General features: G+C 36.0%; 1 protein-coding gene across 1 annotated transcript in view; it reads right to left on the minus strand.

Annotated features, from left to right (window-relative positions):
* TYW5 (tRNA-yW synthesizing protein 5) overlaps positions 1 to 20,661 on the minus strand; it is a 26,723-nt gene continuing 6,062 nt past the window's right edge. The window contains exons 2-8 of the mRNA XM_025404746.1: positions 19,312 to 19,466; positions 14,797 to 14,866; positions 11,427 to 11,471; positions 10,278 to 10,415; positions 7,786 to 7,873; positions 7,306 to 7,422; positions 1 to 4,406 (exon numbers count right to left, since the gene is read on the minus strand). Coding sequence (XP_025260531.1) covers positions 4,150 to 4,406; positions 7,306 to 7,422; positions 7,786 to 7,873; positions 10,278 to 10,415; positions 11,427 to 11,471; positions 14,797 to 14,866; positions 19,312 to 19,466 — 870 coding nt within the window. The 3' untranslated portion in view covers positions 1 to 4,149. The remainder of the gene's footprint in view (positions 4,407 to 7,305; positions 7,423 to 7,785; positions 7,874 to 10,277; positions 10,416 to 11,426; positions 11,472 to 14,796; positions 14,867 to 19,311; positions 19,467 to 20,661) is intronic.

Genomic DNA, 20,661 nt, shown 5'->3' on the forward strand with positions numbered 1-20,661 from the left:
TGTTGGTATAGAAATGTTTTTTAATACATTAAAGCTTATGAGGTAAAGTACAAAACAAAAGGTAGTATTCATAAAAGAGCTATTTTGTTTTATTTCACTTGAAGGTCTTTAAGAAAAACAAACATAAGAGGAGATATAGACAGACCTCATCTGTAAACTCATGTGCTCTTTACAAAGGCAGAGACCCAGCAGCTTTTAAGCCAGTTAGTGGTAGAGCCAGGCAGAGTCACCAAAAAAGGTCATTTTAGTATCCTGTTTAATGGAACTTAAAAAGACTACATCACACACTGGGGCCTGTCGTGGGGTGGGCAGAGGGGGTAGGGATAGCATTAGGAGATACACCTAATGTAAATGACAAGTTAACGGGTACAGCACACCAACATGGCACATGTATACATATGTAACAAACCTGCACGTTGTGCACATGTACCCTAGAAGTTATAGTTAAAAAAAAAGAGAGGACTACAACTTAGGTATGTTTAAGACACCCAAAAACTTGTGGCTTGTATGCTTGAAACAAGACTAAGGTAACACCAGAGATGCATGGGTGACTGCCAATCTATGTTAGTTCCTCCTGACTACATCTATTTTTTAGCACTGGGGAAAGGAGTCACAGCAGCACAGTTCCAATTCCATCCAGGCCTGCCTTCCAGCTTCCTGCATTTTTTTTTTTTGTCAACTCCTTTGATGTCTGTTGGCAACTTTTTATAGGTGATAGAAAAGCCGCCTTACTAAGGTTCTTTCCAAATGTTCACATAGCTGCTGTTCAAAAGGATGAAGGATACAAATTAAGTTTTGTTGACTTTGTTTCCTTTGACTTGGTATTTCATCAAAGTGAGTTAGAAATTAATTACAGAACAAATAGAATTCTAATGTATTCAAATACCAAGACAAATAATGTTATGGAAATGCTAATAATTATACTCTGCTAAGTTTTGTTTTGAGACAGAGGAACTTGAACTCCTGGTTTCAAGTGCTCCTCCTGCCTCAGCCTCCCAAGTTGCTGGGACTACAGGTGTGGACCACCACTCCCAGCTCTGCATATAGTCTTCTTTTTTTTTTTTTTTTTGAGACAGGGTCTTACTCTGTCACCCACGCTGGAGTGCAGTAGCACAATTCCAGCTCACTGCAACCTGCACCTCCCAGGCTCAAGTGATCCTCCTATCTTAGCCTCCTGAGTAGCTGGGACTACAGGCGCACACCACCACACCCGGCTAATTTTTTGTATTTTTAGTAGAGACAAAGATTCGCCACATTGCCCAGGCTGGTCTCGAACTCGAGTTCAGATGATGCGCCCACCTCACGCATATAGTATTTTTACAACGTATTTTGAAAGGATAATGTAAACAAAAGTCCAAATAATACAAAACTGCAGATTCCAATCGGCCCACCTAGTTGAACCTCTTCTTAGAGGCGTAACTATCACTGGTTTCTTGTGCATCCTTAGAGATAATTATATGCATATGCAAATAAGGTGTTCACACACCACGTACCTTGTTTTACACAAATGGCAGTACAGTTTCAAATATGTTTTTCATGTAACATTTAATTCTTGTATTATTAGTAGAGATGGAGTTTCACCATGTTGGCCAGGATGGTCTTGATCTCCTGACCTCGTGATCTGCCCGCCTTGGCCTCCCAAAGTGCTGGGATTACACAGGCATGAGCCACCGCACGTGACCCATCATTACTTTTATTTTGAATCTTGTCTGTGTAGCAAGCAGTGCAGTGAGAAATTTTGTTGGCAGAGGAAAAAAATTCCATTTTGCATCAGGTCAAGCCCCCAGACTAGTCAAAGAAAAGCTGTGTAATCTATTCAGAAGTACTGGAGAGGTACTGCACATTAGGGAGAAAGAATGGAGAGTTACTGGTCACAACTAATCCCAGTTTCTATCACCCATAGCTATGTGAGCCCAGACAATCATTAAGCAATCTGGGTTGGTTAGATGGCTTCTAAGATCTCTTTCAATAAAAAAGTTCTAAGATTTAGAAATCCTGAGAAGTTGCGCTAACATACACTGTATAATATTTTTATACGTTAAAAACAAACATCTCATTTGATTAACCCAGTAGGAAAAAAAGATTATTTTGTATTTGAAATAAACAGACCCTAATATTAAAAATTATGACCAGGGAAATAATTTTAAAACATCCCAAAGGAAAGTTCTCTAACTTTCTAAATAAAAATTAATACTGCAACAAGAGCTACCTCAAATCTCTCAGCAAAGAAAGAATATAATTAAATAGAAGAACTAGCACCAGTCATCAACTATGTGCCTGCCCTTGAACTATCTATCTGCATTTTTGTAGTTCTGTTTTAAAGATGAGGAAAATAAGGTTCATAGATAAATGTTATTTTGTCTCAGGTCATACAGTTTGCTTCTCCATTAAACAATCAATTAAGATGAATATTCAGTGCACAGACTGTAATCTGTTTTATTGATACTTCCAAGTTTTCTACATGACTGGATTTATACTTTGTATCAATTATCTTGCTGGTTAAGATAAAAACAAGATTTATTAAAAACCATAAATACTGTGTAAACTAAGGAGAGTTTTGTCTTTTTCCTTACTGAAGGACAAGGAATCATTAAGTTCTTTGCTTTGCTTAAAGTAATGAAGATCAAAATGTGGTAATTAAATTTGCCTAATATAATCACTCCTTTTCTGACGAGACTTTTTTCACTTTTATTCACCTGAGTAACTTGACCTGTTTCCAAAGACACCTAGGAAATTCAGAATGTTTTATATGCTTTTCCTTTCTTATTTACTATAATTTATAGGACATGAGTGGATGGATTCTCTTCAATAGAGAAAATGATTTTCTCTAATTAAAATGCACCAAATTGATGTACTAAGAGATTGCTTTAGATGAACACATTTATGTTCAGCGAAGATTATCTGGTCTTCAATGACACTGCAATATAATTACTAGGTACAAAAAGAAAAGCAGAGATCCACACACAATGGCTCACTGTCTTCAATGACAACACTTTTAGGATCTCATTTATTCATTCTTTAAGTAATTTTTTCTTTTAAAAAAGGGATAAGTGGAGAAAAAAGTTGGGAAATCTTTAATTAGGCTAAGGTTTAGACATAAGTATAAATTAAAACATTTATTTTCTAACATTCGAAAACCAAAAAAAGACAGACCTGACATACTGGGTGGCAAGAAAAGTCAAGATCAGATTAAACATTTGTTTTGGACTAATCACAAAACTAATAATCCAAGTCACTATCATCAAGTTCAGTTGATCTCAGCTCTGATTATGCATCAAAACACCCTATGAGGTCTACTAAGTTCCTATACCAAATCCCAAACAGGAATCCGTCTACAAAGTTGGGACCTAGGTATCTGTACATTTTTTAAAGTTCCTCAAAAAATTCTGCTTCTAGGCAAATGTAATAAATATTGTTGGTTGCTCATGTTTTTCCTATCAGAACCAAGATTTTTAAAAAAACTATCCTTTCTGCCCCCATATATCCCTCATGTGGTCTCCACTTCTACTCTCAGCTCCAGTGGACCTGACTGCCGTAAAGGTTATTCTAGACTCTTTGCCAGTGACTGGCTTAGGGATGGACAGGTCTAAGTTACTTTAGAGCAATGAGACCTAAGGATATGGAAAATGAATTCTGGGAAAGCTTTCTCATATTAGGACGGGGCCCCTGGAATCCAGCCTGACTCTTCCGCTGCATGTAAATGAAGATGCACAAGGCTCCAACTGCTACTGGCAATCATCCCATGACCACGAGGGTAGCCAGCCTTAGGATGATGCCAATGTTGTGGTTGAAAAGGGGGTGGGGTGTGGAGACGGGCTCCCAAGGTTCTTGATGACATTACTGAATCACTGGATCAGAAACACTGCAGCCCATTCTGTCAATAGATTTCATGTATTGTGATTCAATATATTTTCTTACTGTTTTTAAGTCATTTTAAGTTGGACTTTAGTGGTCAGCATCTGAATGTTAAATAGTGGTCCGAGCACAGCATTCTTTAATTATAACGATCTGTATCAAGTAGAATGCACACAAATACCCCTTCATACTTACATAATCTGTAAATCTGATGTATCTTTCCTATTTTAACAAAATAATTTATATCGTTATACCTTACTAAAGTGTTGATGTACATTGCATTCACTTCATTATTTACTCAGAGTTCTTGCTGTAGGCTTTGTCTTGAATGTGTAGGACCATTCGTCGTGCATAGAAGTCCCTATATTCCTCTGGTAATTCGGCCAGTGTTTTCAAGGCTCTGTCCAAAATTTGTGCAGCTCTTGATGCTGCTGTAGGATCTTTGTTTCCATAGGTATCTGTCTTATCATAGCATTCAGATGGAAGGTGCTTCCAAAAGATATTCACTCCCACTCCAAACTCTTCAGAAATTACATTATGGAACCATAAAGCTGGAGAAAGTTTAAAAAACAAGTTAAAAATAAAGCCTACAGTTAAAAAAAAACCCAAAATGTCAGTGAAATATCACGAATTGCATATAGCCAATGTAAGAAATAATTCTTGTAACCAGATCCCTTCGTTAGCACACTCCAGGCTTTTAACAGAATCATTTTAACTTTTATGAATTGCCAACAAATTTAAAGTGTCAATAGCACAACCCTTACTTTTAAAACCTTTAGAAATAGCAATTTTTCCTTTAAACTTGAAAGACATAATAAAGATATATTTGTTTTGCAGTTCTCTAATCTAGGGCTGTGTTTTACTTGTTTATACTTCCTGAGTCATGGAACCACATCAAAGTGTTTATTTTTTGGTACACAGAACATTTCAATTACTTGAGGAGTATCTTTGACCTTTTCTGATTCATTATAATACTTTTGTCCCTAAAGACTTCCTGTTCAAGCTGCAATTTGGTTTTCTAACTTGCTTACATTCGTATTCATTATAGCCTCCTCGTTTTATATTTTGAATGCAATTATAATCGTCTTATATTTCCTTCAGCTCCTTTATAAATAGTATACAACACTATAGCAAATATTTTGGTGGTGGAAATGATGAGTAAACTTTATTATATACCTAATTAATTTTTTTCCTTTTACTGGGAAGTTTACTTCTTTATTTTCAAGTGAATCTAAACATTTTCAGAATATAGGTGCTAGAGGAATACTAAAGCAATACCACAATATAACAAAGATGGAACACTAATCACGAAAAAACCCTTTTAATCCTGTGAAAGGGAGATTTAAATTTTAGAAACTTATTCTAAGAGTGTTTAAGGAAAAACAAAAGCTTAACATATTTTGATTTGGAAAACTAATTTTCAAACATGGTTTTAATCTTAACTACACTTTCTTTCAGAATCTTTTTTTTCCCTTATTCAATATAATAGGAAGAAAATGCTAACCATTCAGTTGAATTTAAACCCAAAGATAGGAATTTTGCTTTTGTTTAAAAATATATGCAAATGTTCAGTATTTCTATTTTTTTTTTCTTAAAACAACTGTATGAAGAATAAGGGAAAACTACATAGACCTTAATCATGCTCCCGAGATACAAAAACCAAAAATGTAAATTTAAAAGATGGCAATGGATTTGAAGACTAATACATGGGTTGCTTTCAATGAAAATAAGAATAAAAAGTCAACCAAATTTTTATAAATGATTATATGAAAACCATTATATTGGGGCCAGGCGCGGTGGCTCAAGCCTGTAATCCCAGCACTTTGGGAGGCCGAGACGGGCGGATCACGAGGTCAGGAGATCGAGACCATCCTGGCTAACACAGTGAAACCCTGTCTCTACTAAAAAATACAAAAAACTAGCCAGGCGAGGTGGTGGGCGCCTGTAGTCCCAGCTACTCGGGAGGCTGAGGCAGGAGAATGGCGTAAACCCGGGAGGCGGAGCTTGCAGTGAGCTGAGATCCGGCCACTGCACTCAAGCCTGGGCGACAGAGTAGGACTCCGTCTCAAAAAAAAAAAAAAAAAAAAAAAAAAGAAAACCATTATATTATATCAGGCCATTTTGGGGAAGACAAAGATGAACAAAACATAGTTCTTTGTCTTCAAGGAATTTATCTAGTCCCAAATGAAATAATCAAATATCTATCTTTATTAATATTATTTTTATCAATGAAAAGTATTAATGATTCTTAATATATTAAATATGGAACTATAATTATAAATAGAATTTGTTAACATATCCCTTTAATTTTAATTACGACTTTTATAATCTTCAAGAGTTCACTTTTAAGTACTAATTACAGATGTTAATTACCTTGTTGTGTTGAACTTTATGGACTTTCAAACTAATGCCTATTAATTGAACAAAGAAATTAAGTGACACAAATCCAGACTGTATAGAAAAATAATGTACACAAATGATACTACAGGTGTTGAGATTATAACATTTTAATATTTAATGAAATCTTTCATCTGTTTTGGCCTTGAAAGATATTTATCTTTTTTTTTGGTAAATGTTTAAGTGACAAAGTTCTAAAATACAGAAATATTTTAAAAATAAAATAATTTACAAAACCAATCAGTATAAGCTTTTCCCAGATATAAAGTGTCTTACTTGATGTCATTTAATAAAATAGAGTATAATATTATTAAAAAAAAAATTTTTTTTAAACCAACCAGTATAATGTTTTCCCAGATATAAAGTGTCTTACCTGGAAAATAATAATAATTTTTAAAAAAGCCATAAAAAAAGTGTCTTACTTGATGTCACTTAGTAAAATAGTTTAGAGTATAGTATTATTTTTATAGGTTGCCCTTGAAAGCAAGACTGTTAATTTAGTTTATTTAGACACAGGGTCTTGTTCTGTTGCTCAGGGTGGAGTACAGTGATTCCATGATGCCATGGCATCAACCTCCTCAACCTCAACCTCCTGGGCCCAAGAGATCCTTCTGCCTCAGCCTCCTGAGCAGCTGGGACTTACAGATGCACACCACCATGCCTCACTAAATTTATTTATTTATATTTGTAGAGACAGGGTCTCGCTATGTTGCCCATGCTGGTCTTGCACTTTTGGCCTCAAGCAATCCTCCCACCTTAGCCTCCCAAAGTTCAGGGTGGGAGGATTGCTTGAGGCCAAAAGTGCAAGACCTGTTAATTTATAGGCCAAAAGTGCAAGGACTGTTTTATAAGTTTGCCTAGGCCTGCTTTAAACACACACACACACACACACACACACAGAGTTTTGTCTAAAAATCATCTCGTATAGGACCAGATACATATAACAAATATATGTTTGTACTAAAAAAAAAAAAAAAAAAAAAATCACATGAAGGATGAGTGACAGAATACACATTTTATAAATAGCACATTAGTGAGGTCTAGAAATCTTACCAGGAATGAATAATACATCACCAGCTTCAAGGGAACATTCATATCTTCTAGCCTTGGAAAAAAGTGGATATTTAGCCAAGTCTGGGTTATCTATATTCAGTACTTCTGATTTAGTACCTAAAAAATTCCAAAAAGGGATAATATAGATTCAGCAAAGTTAGCATTTTAAAAAAAGTAATCACAAATATAAATTTGAAAATTTATTCTTTTCTATCCAGTTACTTACTGTACCCACACTGTGAGAATTACTATGCTACTGACACCTAAGACAATTTTCAATGACTCACTCTTTAATTCTGATGACGATACCCATGTAATATAATTAAGATAATGTCAAATTTGAACCTGTTATTACATATATACACAAATACAATTACAATTAAGTCCTAAAGTGTTCTTTTCCTATAAGAATCAAGAGATTTCTCAAAAAGAGTAACTGAACAGACTTCAGAAATATAAACTTAAAGAAAAATCCCATACCTTTTAAATATAAATACTGGGCATCTCGAGGACTGAAGAGTACAACACGCTTTTTTCCTGTCACTTGTATTAACAAATTATCCATTACCTGAAGACCAATAAAAGCTTATGGGTAATCATTATCTAAAATTCAAATAAATAGAACCAATGGCATTCTAAACTTTAACTGCAAACCCGATCCTTTAATGAGACTTGACTTACTTTACTTAACTGTTACAGTTACCTAACAATAAAAACATTTGTATTCTATAAACAACTAGGCCTTAAAGACATTTCTGGAGTACTGCCCTAAAATGGGAAGACTTGGCAAATTAGAAAATGTGGAGTCAGAAAACTATTTGCCTTTGCCTCACTATTAACTGACAGCATAGTTAAGCCTATTTAAGGCTCCCCTTGGTGAATATTTACTATCTGTTAAGCAATGCTATAAGCCCAAAATTAGACAACAGAGTAAAAGCACTTAGAAAAATCAGATGCTAGGAAAATACAAGGTACTGCTGCAACCACTGCTACACTCTTTACATATGTTCATCCATAATTTCATTACAGGTATCTTGATTTTCAAATTATTTCTATAGGAATATAATCTCACAGATTTTCTTTTTTTTCTTTTCTGCAAACAGTATGATTTATGACAGATTTTCTTAATATATTTATTATTGGAGCAATCTTTTCCCATGAATGTAATGGTATACTTTCTTGGTATAGATTGTGAAAAAATGTTAAAGGCAGAGCCACATAATTCTCAGCTAAGGATTTAAGATAAACACTAAGCAAGATATATTCATGATTTTTTACTTCTACCTAAGCATTCTTCCTTTTAGTACTAACCCTTTACTTAGCGTTCCTCTGACTTAATTTTATAATAAAAGCTTTATATATTATATTCTACTATAATTTATGTAAAAGGATACTACTCAAAATTTAAAACATAATCATAGAGGCTGGGTGCGGTGGCTCACGCCTGTAATCCTAGTACTTTGGGAGGTCGAAGTGGGCGGATAACTTGAAGTCAGGAGTTCGAGACCAGCCTGGCCAACATCGCAAAACTCCATCTATACTAAAAATAAAAAAAATTAGACGGGTGTGGTTGTGCATGCCTGTAATCCTAGCTATCCAGGTAGCTGAGATATGAGAATCGCTTGAACCTGCAAGGGACTGGTTGCAGTGAGCTGGGATCGTGCCACTGCGCTCCAGCCTGGGTGAAAGAGCAAGACTCTGTCTCAAAAAACAACAATCATCATCATCATCAGCATCATCATCATCATAGAATATAGTTAAAATGTATTACCACATGATTTTCTCATATTATTCATATAAAACTGCAAAATATGCTAAGAGTTTATGTCTATTTCATTTAATTACAGATTTACTGACTATGGTAAAATCCTCCCAAGAGGGTCTCAACTTAATTATAAAACACATGTATAAAATGTTATAGTGTGATTTATAACTTAAAATTTTTTTTTCTTTGGAAACTTGTTAGATATTCCTTTACCTTCCTTAAGTTTCTCTACTTCCCAACACCAAACCATATACCATACTAGTATTTTTAATGTTTTTAAAATGCTTATAGATGTGTATATAAACTTAAGCAAACAAAATAACACCAGAAATAATCAAGATCAAAATTTTTTTTTTTTTGAGACAGAATCTCACTCTGTCGCCCAGGCTGGAGTGCAATGGTGCCATCAGCTTACTGCAAGCTCCACCTCCTGGATTCACGCCATTCTCCTGCCTCAGATCCGGAGTAAGTGGGACCACAGATGCCCGCCACCACGCCCAGCTAATTTTTAAAATTTTTAGTAGAGACGGGGTTTCACCGTGTTAGCCAGGATGGTCTCGATCTGACCTCGTGATCTGCCCACCTTGGTCTCCCAAAGTGATGGAATTACAGGCATGAGCCACCGCGCCCGGCTGATCAATATCAATATTGTACACATTTTTGCTGCCCTACAAATACAGCAGATATTTGATATTCTCAAGGCATATATATATATATATCCTAAGATCTTCAGACATCCCCAAATTCTTAAAATTGGTAATGACTCAACAAGCTTCAGCCTTTTTCCTGAATAACATAACTCTGGATGACCCAGAGAGTTATGGATCTCTGGGTGGCCAGAGTCATGTGTATCATTTATACCTCCTCATATTACAAGCTTACCGCTTTTTCCAATACAGTTTCCCCCATTATCTGGTGGCCATTTTTCACATGGAAAAAAAAATCACTTCATAAAACTTGGTATATATATGATGATGAATCAAGAATAGGACCACAGGGAAATACAAATGTGAGAAACCAATTATTTTGCCATTAGCAAAATAATTCATTCCTCTATCACTGCTATGCACAGCACCTATTTTCAAAAGTCATGTTTCAGTGAATTACACAGATCTTTAGGATAACCTATAGGAAGTTGAAACTGACTGTTAAATCTATAATGCAAAAGATCTATTGTAGCTTTAAATTTCTCATTTATGTAGCATACATCATAATGAGTCCATAGTTGTAATCCTGGTGAACTAATTCGAAAAACACTGGAAAAGAATTGTTCCTCTTTGAAGAATTCTGGAAACTTAATATCTTCTTTCAACAAAGGAAACTGCTTTCTGATATCTGCAACATCCTGCATTTACAGAAACATGAAAAGAAAACATCACATTAGACCCCATGATATTAAGGCAGACTGGGGCAAGCAAACTTTGTTCACTGCTTTAAAATACTATGATGTGACCATGTGCCAATACAGGATCTCTCTCTCTCTCTCCCCCCCCAAGTAGATGAGATTATAGGCACCTCCTACCACGCCCAGCTAATTTTTGTATTTTTAGTGGAAACGGGATTTCCCATGTTGGCCAGGCTGGTTTCGAACTCCTGACCCCAGGTGATCCACCCGCCTCAGCCTCCCAAAGGGCTGGGATTACAGGCATGAGTCTGCCTTGCCTGGCCGATATATGATCTTTCAAATGAAAAAATACCAGGCTGTGTAACAAGATCGCAGATTTAATAGTATCACTACTGTTAAGCTCAATATGCTTCAATAATAGAAAGGTTCTTTCTACTTTAAGCAAGAATTACACAATTGTCATTCACTCTAATATTCAGGAGTCAACACCTTGAACTAACATTACTAGTCATCACCTACATAAAACCTGTGAATTCTACTGAGGGAGGGGACTAAAAGAGAGGGTAAACAACTAAATGGTGACATAAATGGAAAAAATAATCTTATTTGATCATTTTAGGGACTACTCCTTAATATGGCAGCCATACTAATTTGACTCTGAATACATGTTAAAACTTATACAATGAACTATTCAGGATTCTAATAATTATTTCAAATTAATATTTTATTAACTGAGTCGCCACATATAAAATATACAGTAGAAGAGATTTCTTATTATATAGAGATTAGATGACTATAAACACTAAGATTCTACAGGCCTACCTGAATACTAAGTAATCAATTTTTAATCATCTTACTTCTTATTCAGGGGCACAAAACACTGGGTAAAGAATGGAAAAGGACAGAACAGGGAATATGTCAGGCAGTAAGTATAAAAATTACAGTGTTGCCAGTTAACATATATACGACCATTTAGATTTTAGGGAACTGTTTTACATTTAGAATTCTTACCTTTCTAGGGTCTTCTCCAAGTGACCGTAAGTAGTATTTCTCATCCTTAAACATCCCAAAGAAAAATAACATCAGCAATATTTTACCTTTTTAAATGTAAAAATACTAGGATACGTACAGCTATCATGTATTCATAATAATTAAAAGTAAAAAAATAATTATGTACTGAGAACTATGAAAAAAAATAAAACACCTTCACTTCAAAAATATTAGGAAGTAAAGAAGGAAACAAGTCTTAAAATCTGACCCAGTTAAGTAGTTTTCTAAAAAGTTCAATTATCGCTGGGCGCGAGGGGTCACAACTGTAATCCTAGCACTCTGGGAGGCCAGGGCAGGAAGATTGCTTAAGTCCAAGAGCTCAAGACCAGATTGGACATTGGAGTGAGACACCATCTACAAAAAAATACAAAAAATTAGCTGGGCATGGTGGTGCGTGCCTGTAGTCCCAGCTACTTGGGAGGCTGAGGCTGCAGTGAGCTATGATCGTGATACTACACTCCAGCTTGGCTGACAGAGCAAGACCTTGTTTCAAAAAAGAAAAAAAAAAAAAAAACTTCAATTTTCTTACCCTTTCTACTAATGCTCTCTGGTGGCCATATGAAGAAATGTCTTTAATATGTTGCTCATGATAGTGACTGGATCCAAAAAACAGTAAGGAGAATAAATTCCAAAGGCAACATATACATACCATCTCTAAAGCTACAATGATTTAGTCTTTACATTCCAAATTATTTAGACTCTTATTTTAATAGTGTCTTAATACTTAGTAAATATAATACAAATGTACAGTAACAGATACCTTATGCTTTTAATAATATATTTTTTTAAACTTGAGAACACTGCATTTTATCAGGCTAAGCCTATCCCTGCCTATCAATTCTCAAGCCAAATGCTTAAGATTCAGCTCTTGTATGAATTAGAAAAATATAATTTTATTGTAGTAAACTTAAACTGATCGTTTAAAAAAATCATGATTTAATTTTTTTAAATTAATTAATTGTTTTGAGACAGGGTCTCATTCTGTCACCCAGGCTGGAGTGCGGTGATGCGATCACACCCACTGCAGCCTCAACCTCCTGGGCTCAGGCAATCCTCCTGCCTCAGCCTCCCAAGTAGCTGGGACGTTCAGCTAATTATTTTTACTATTTGTAGAGAAGGAGACTCGCTATGTTGTCCAGGTTGATCTCGAACTCCTAGACTCAAGTGATCCTCCTTCCTTGGCCTCCCAGAGTGCTGGGATTATAAGCATGCGCCACTGTGCGTGGCCAAAAATTATTATTTATCCTTCACCAAGTACCTAAATAGAGAACTGTTTGAATTATAAAACATTCACTGTTAGAGAAGTGAGATATACCAAGTCAAGCACTTGGACAATCTAAACTCAGAATTCTGCCTCTTTCACCCAACACTGAGCATTATAAACTTCAAAAGAGCTTCATATTTATCTTAAGACATAAATTGATGATTGAGGTTTTAATTGAACTCTCAGTGTTTTTCTATTTTTAGCTAGCACTACATCACATAGATTCTATAAATTACTGGCTAATAGGTTTCAAAATATGTTTTTCAAAATTCTAAGGGTTTTCTACTAGTTCTAACATTTCAAGATTTAAAAAATAAAATTAATGCAGCAGACACAGAAGTGCATTGCTCAGAAATTCCTTCAGGAAAGAACTCACTGCTTAACTGCAAGGAGTGTGATTAGCTTAGAGCTACCGGCTGTTAACTTCTTCAGGTCCACTTCAGGATTGGAACCTAGGTCATGCTCTTCTTGGGGTAGTCCCAACCAGTGACTTAAGCTGTTAAAAGACCTAGACACTGCCACCCAATGCAGGACTTTTCTCACAGGCAGTCTGCTCAGGAGTTCCAATGAGCCGTCAGAGACTGTCAGATCTGTATCTACAGCTCATGGCTTCCCCTATCCAATCCTGCTTCCTCCCATTTCCTTTCACAGGTATTTCTCCTATTTAAAAAGCCTTTTGCACTCCTAATTCCATCTCAGCATCTGCATCCTAGAGGACCAAACTGACAGTTCATGTTGATCTTGTTTACATACTTTCCATGATTTTTAGACTTTAATCTTTTACCATGTGTCTATTTCTTTTACTTCACATTTCATGGCTATTTAAATCTATACCACTGATTACCCTTAGACAGGAAAGTACCAAAGGGCAACTGAATATACATGTTCAAAGCATGGCTATAAAGTTATAAAACAGTTCTCAGGTGTAGCTAATGGAATCAATTTAAAAAGACATTTTGGTTATACTACAGAATCACAGACCTACAGAGTTTGTGGGGATTGCGGCGGTAATCTAGTGTAACTATTACCTGACAAGAGGACTGTAAAAATGCAACACCTTTTGGAACTAAACTGCCCAGCCCAGCTGGCTCAAATGCAGAAAACAGGTTTATTCAAAGCTTAAAAAGCAATTTGTTTTTAAAATGTGCTTTTGAATAACACAGTGAATTTTTTTTTTTTTTGTGAGACAATTAACGCTCTTGTTGCCCAGGCTGGAGTGCAATGGCGCGATCTAGCTCACCACAACCTCTGCCACCCGGCTTCAAGCGATTCGCCTGCCTCAGTCTCCCAAGCAGCTGGGATTACAGGCATGCACCATCACGCCCAGCTAATTTTATATTTTTAGTAGAGACGGGGTTTCTCCACGTTTGTCAGGCTGGTCTCGAACTCCTGATCTCAGGTGATCCACCAGCCTTGGTCTCCCAAAGTGCTAGGATTATAGGCGTGAGCCACTGTGCCTGGCCAACACAGGAAATTTTTAAAAACATATTTATATACAAGGCCTTGATGCCTTATCTCAAGGTATTTAAATTGAATTATTTAAAGCTAGACTATAATTAAGTAGAATTCTTCCGCATTTAATCCTGAACAAATATTATAGCAAATATACACAAAAGAAATCACATTGATAATAAGAATACAGAAACAGTCTAACAGTCAATAGATATGAAAATGAAGTTTTCCATTAGCATTTGAAGTTGACATATCAGACCAAAGCATTTTAAAAGGATGTAACATTAATAGCTAACATTTAATGAGTAATTTCCACACACCAGGCACTGCTAAGTATTTTACTGATTTTATTTAGTTAATCCTCACAAACACTTTATAAAATAGGTACTATTATTTCCCCCATTTCACAGATGAGTATACTGAAGTACAGAAAAATAATTTGGCCAAAGTTTGAGAGCTAATAAATAGCAGAGCTACAATCTATGATGCATCCAACCAAATCTTACGAATGTCTATCAGAGAAGGCTATAGCTCTTGTATACTATTCCTTCATAAGGAAATCCATTTAGTATATAGATATTAATGCCTAATTTTAAAAATGTTAAAAGCAATTACCTCTGAAACAAAGAATTCTTTATGCTTCTCTTCAGCTGCCCTCTGGACCAACTGGTCAAAAGGTAAAGTTCTGAAATAAACACAAAAGAATTCTTGGACTTAATAATAACAGATCAACTAGTAAGAATCTAATGACTATACATAAAGGCTTGTTGGAGTTGGATATAATTTCCTGTTTTATAATATCTGTAATTTTTATTATAACCTATTACATGAAATTCTAACTTTTCAAAACTTATTGAGCAGTATGTTTACTTGACCTAAGTTGTCTGAAATTTTGGAATTAAAGATTTCAAAATCTATGGTACAGATGGATCCTTCCATAGGTCAATATTCTATTCCAAGTTATGACAGAAAAATGTTTCTATGGTATCTGATGACCTTTGTAAATATACAGACTTTCAGGTTCTGATTGCTACTTATTTTTAAGTGTCATGGCAAAACAAATCTTGTGAAAAGTGGGGCAAACTACTAGTGTTACTTTGGAAGAGACAGTACACAAATGGTCCCATGAAGATAACCACCCCCCATATTCCTGCCTTTTGGCATATCACAGAACACAGAAGCCAGTAACACTGCTCTCATCCTGCTGCACCACCCTCTATCATTTTAAGGCTTCTGAGGAATAGTTCAAGGAGAATTCCAGTGAAGTGACCAATTTTTATTCTTCAAAATTTCTGCCCAAATGCCTGTCTCCTTCCATCCTGATGAACAGGGCTGAACACTGTGGAACCAAAATTTGTTTCCTTTACATCACACTCTTGAGCCAGAAGGATATTCTTACTCTAGATTGCATCTATCCCTTTACTCTCTAGAATCAAAAGTATTGCCCTGTAAATGAAGATGATATGGTATAGGTAACAAGACAATGAGTCCTCAAAAGCCTCTCCTCTGCTACCCCCACTACACTCCTGCCTCCAAACTTGTGATTAAAAGCTGTAATCTTTTCAGTCTTACTACTAAATATCTTCCCACTTGAACTCTGTACTGAGAAAGTTGAAAGAAAAGGTTGAATACTTTCTCCTTCTCTATGAGAAGATGACCTTGGGCCAGCTTACTTTCTCCTTGCACTGTTTTCCCAGAAACATACTGGGTAAACACAAACACGGTGTGAACCCATGAATTACGTTGAATACAAAAAAATTAAAGATAAATGTGGAATGTCAGTTGTGATATCGGGTAACACTGTTTATTGTAAAAATAATCCGATAGATGAATTATGTTTGCACTAGGTGGCCTAAAAATGGACTACAAATACTTGTTCAGAAGCAGATGATTTGGCTTTCCTATGTGTAGTGCAACTCTCCTGAGTATGGTCCTTGGAGGAAAGCAGAAACTAAGTTCATGGGGTGTTTCAAGCTACTGGTTTCTATGGACCGTATGTTTTACCTAAGCTCAGCTGTTTCTATACTACCTCCATTGTCTCATTCCCTTACAACTAAGCTGTCACTTGATGAGTCAAAAAACAGTCCCTGGATTTGTATAGAGACTCCACTGATACTATCCTGCTAGAATGCCGTTTCCTGCCTTATATCCTCCTGCAGAAAGGTAAGGGAATCTGAAGCCAGGTTATGGATTGGTGGATGCTCTGTATGTCAATCTGAACTTGAGGCCACTGCTGGTAATTATGTAGAGTGAGCACTGCAGGAGAGAAAAGAGGGATCTGCCATCTACTTAGACCAATGCAGAGTACTATTTCTTTGACTATAAATAGTGTCTGACTAATATCAACAAATTTACTTGGCATTCTCCTACTCAATGTTTCCCATCTCTGACCTCACCATATACCCTTCATTCCTTCTTGCTTTCATTCTTCAAAGCATCTTTGTCTGGGCCAGTGGGGAAGTTTATCTGGACCATAGCTACTACTATAATTGCTGCATTTACCCAGGCTTAGCTTTCTTACTAGGGAGAACAAAAAAGTGTTTCAAGACTTTTAGAAAAACAGAGCAGAATAGTGACCCTGAAAGAGCAGACAGAGTAGCTCAGCCCAGAGAAGCAGAACTGGGATGCCACCAGCAACCTTCTCTCCTAGGTAATGGTACCTGTCATAGCTTCTACTAAGCCCAGATGGGGGAGAAATTAGGTATGTAAATTGGGAAGTTCTTTGGCTTTTTAAAAATCTATCTTATCCATGCTTCAAAAAGAAGGGCATTGGTTATTAAAGTGCCATTTGTCTGGACTGGCAGCACCAGTAAGGAAGGTAATGTCAAAGAAGGCTTAATCATGGGCTCCGTGGAGTCAGGGAAATTAAACACCTTGGGTTCCGTCACTTCAAGCTATGTGATCCTGGAGAAGTTACTTAATATTTTTAACCTCTCTTTCCTCATCTGTGAAATTATTATTAAAAATATCTGCCTCACAGATTGTTCTGCAGTTGAAATGAGTAATATAACCTAGATGGCTTGGCACAGTACCTGGAATATAATAAGTGCTCAGCAAAGGACAGATGGTGGGGTTAACAATGACAACGTGCCCTTCTGCAGCATGCAAGTAGTCATCAACACTTTAAAAAAGAAGAAAAAAGCCCTTCACTGTCTTGTTCCCCGTTTGGAAAAGGCTGCTTTATAAAATCAAGATCAGAACTGATGAGAGTACAATAAACAAGAGCAAGAGGATGACAGGAATTACAGGATGTGACAGGAAGATGTGGCAAACCTTACATGATGAGACTTTTTTTAAAAAAAATCTATGATCAGAAGAATGCCAACAATATCCTTTCACCACACAAGGTTCTTTTGTCCATACTCTCCTGACTCTGAACAATGAGCGCTACCAAGAAGAAAGAAGTAAAAGTTCATACTTGTTAATGTATCACTCTTCCAAAGTTTGATAAAGCATAAAAGCAACCTCAATTTCAAGTGATAACAATAATATATATGTGTGTGCAGGGTTTCTTACTTTCTAGTCTCTCTTTGGCCTGGTTGCATTCCTTCTTTCCTACTGCCTGGTAAATGCTAAAAATGACTAAACCTATTTTTTTTGTTGCACTAAAAAAATAATCTTGCAACTTTTTAGTAGCTCTAGTGAAAGGCTTGGCGGAAGCTGCGATAGGAACTATTACATAATGTATGTGCTTCAAAAACAAGTTTTGAAAAGTTTAAAAAGACATGACAAAACATCAAGGCAATTCAAGATGAAGTTTCAGTACTCATTTGTTATGGCATTGGACTCCCTGGAAAATAAACATCATTAACTGCTGGCTGAAAAACACTCATCGTTCTGGCATTTTTAATTTGATAAAAAATGAAAAGTTCCTACACTTGGAAAAACTTAAGGCAATTAAATTCAATTCATGGACTATTAATAACTAAAACCATTATGGTGACTATTCAAAGGATTAAAAACTGAGCAATGCTTTGGCAGCTGCTATATGAACTTGGAAAACTAATGAGAAAGGAATGGCTGTGGACATTAGAAGCTCTGTTTAACTCATCTCTAAATTGAAGTCTTGTGAACTACATGGTTTTTCAATAGACTGAATTTGCTGGGAACTTCACATGCTCAGAGTTTGAAAGCTGTTTGTTTTTAATTTAACAATTTAAATGAAACTCATGGGAATAAATAGCAAATGAAATCTGCAAGATGACAGCATTTAAAACTTTCATCTTTAGACAATCAGCAGCTTTTGACTATTTCTTATTTACTTTTAAGAAATTCCACAGCATAAAATGACAATCATGGGAGAAATTAAAGGTACTTAAGACTATTTTATCAAAAGGGAAAATTAAGTATGATTTTTAAAAGTTATCTAAGATGATGAAATATTATACCAAACATAGCTTGTCCTGGTTTTCTGGAGAGGACAGAAAAAGAAAACACGAGCCTTTTAGAATTTCCTATTCTAGATAACAGTTACTAATGTGATAGGATCAACTAATTAATCAAGCATTGAATGAGTACGGCACATCCAACTTCGTATGAAATCTAACCCTAGTTACAGAAATTTTCTCTTCCTTCCATGACTCCAGAAGGTATTGGGTATATACCCTATTTAAAAAATTGTTGGCCAGGCATGGTGGCTCATGCCTGTAATCCCAGCACTTTGGGAGGCTGAGGCAGGTGGATGCCTTGAGGCCAAGAGTTTGAGACCAGCCCAGCCAACATGGTGAAACCCTGTCTCTACTAAAAATACAAAAGTCAGCTGGGCATAGTGGCACGTGCCTGTAATCCCAGCTACTCGGGAGGCTGAGGCAGGAGTATCACTTGAACCCGAGAGGCAGAGGTTGCAGTGAGCCGAAATCACGCACCTGCACTCCAGCCTGGGTGGCCCAGTAAAACTCTGTCTCAAAAAAAATAAAAAATAAAATAAAAAATTGTCATTGTATAATTATGTAAACTCAGAATTCTTGTCTTTTAAAAACCACTCTTTAAAAATCAGTAAGCTATTCCATGATTACATCAAACCAGCCAAAAGATGAAATGCCATATGGTCTTTGTATAATAATGCAAAAATATTTTTAAAGTTTTAAAAAAGTTATTTGTATCCCCAGAGTAAACCTCAGAAGAAAATACCTATATACAAAGTTCTTACTAATGAAGTCCATCTGTGCAACTGCAGCAACATGAATCTTTACTTCTTTCTTCCCTCCAACTTGGCTTAGGTAATCCACTGTCCATTTGCTTGTACATGGCCCCAAATCAATCCCTTCCAACACAAGAGGTTTTCTCTGTAAGTGGGGAAAGAAGTACAACAACAAAATTCATGAAAACCAACGACACATCAAGAGCTGTATTTGGCAACAGGAAGACAAAAAACAAGTAAGATCTGACTCTTGCTCCCAAGATGCTCGACCTCAAAGCTTTTGACAGTTCATGTTGTGACTAAAACAAGAAGAGGGGCCATGTGAAATATCTAGAACAAAATTTTAAGATTAGAAAAACAAAACAAAACTGCAAGACCATCAATATATAATGACTAAAATTTGTACTTTATAGTCAAATATTTTTGTAACTTTTAATTTTGATGTCATTTCAAACTTATAAAAAAGTTTTAAGAACACTACAAAGAAGTTCCGTAAACTCTTTACCCCAATTCACCAACTGTTAACATTTTGCACATTTGTTTTATGATTTGTTCTTACTGTCAATAAAAGGACATATTATCATTAATTGAAATTAAATTAAGCATAATTTAATTTTTCTGGAACCATTTCAAGGTTAAATTGCTGACACCATGGTCCTTATCTCTAAAAACTTAAGTATATTTTCTGAGAACAAAGGCATTCTCTTATATAACCACAGAATAATTACCAAAATTATATTTAACATTGACGTAGGCTGGGCGCAGTAGCTCACGCCTATAATCCCAACACTTTGGGAGGCCGAGGGTGGATTGCTTGAGGTCAGGTGTTTGAGACCAGCCTGGGCAACATGGTGAAATCCCATCTCTACTAAAAATAAAAATTGGAAAAAAAAAAAAATTGAAGTGTGGTGCATGTCTGTAATCCCAGCTACTCGGGAGGCTGATGTGGAAGAATTGCTTGAACCTAGGAGACGGAGGTTGCAGTGAGCTGAGATCGTGCCATTGCACTCCAGCCTGGGCAACAGAGTGAAACTCTGTCACACACAAAAAAACAAAAAACAAAACACTGACATAATACTATTATCTAATCTACAGTCCATATTCAAATTTTGCTAATTGTCCCAATGATTTCCTTTATCGTTTTTTCCTAACCCAGAATTCAATCTGAGATGTCACACTGCATTCAGTTGCTATGTCTCTTTTAATCTGAAATGTTTAATCGTCAGCCTCTTTATCTTCTATGACCTTGACATTTTGGAAGAGTATAGGCCAGCTATTTTTAGAAAACCCTTCAATTTGGGTTTATCTCAAGTTTCTTCATAATTAGACTCAAGTTACAC

Source organism: Theropithecus gelada, chromosome 12, assembly GCF_003255815.1.
Source record: "Theropithecus gelada isolate Dixy chromosome 12, Tgel_1.0, whole genome shotgun sequence".
Taxonomy (NCBI): Eukaryota; Metazoa; Chordata; class Mammalia; order Primates; family Cercopithecidae; genus Theropithecus; species Theropithecus gelada.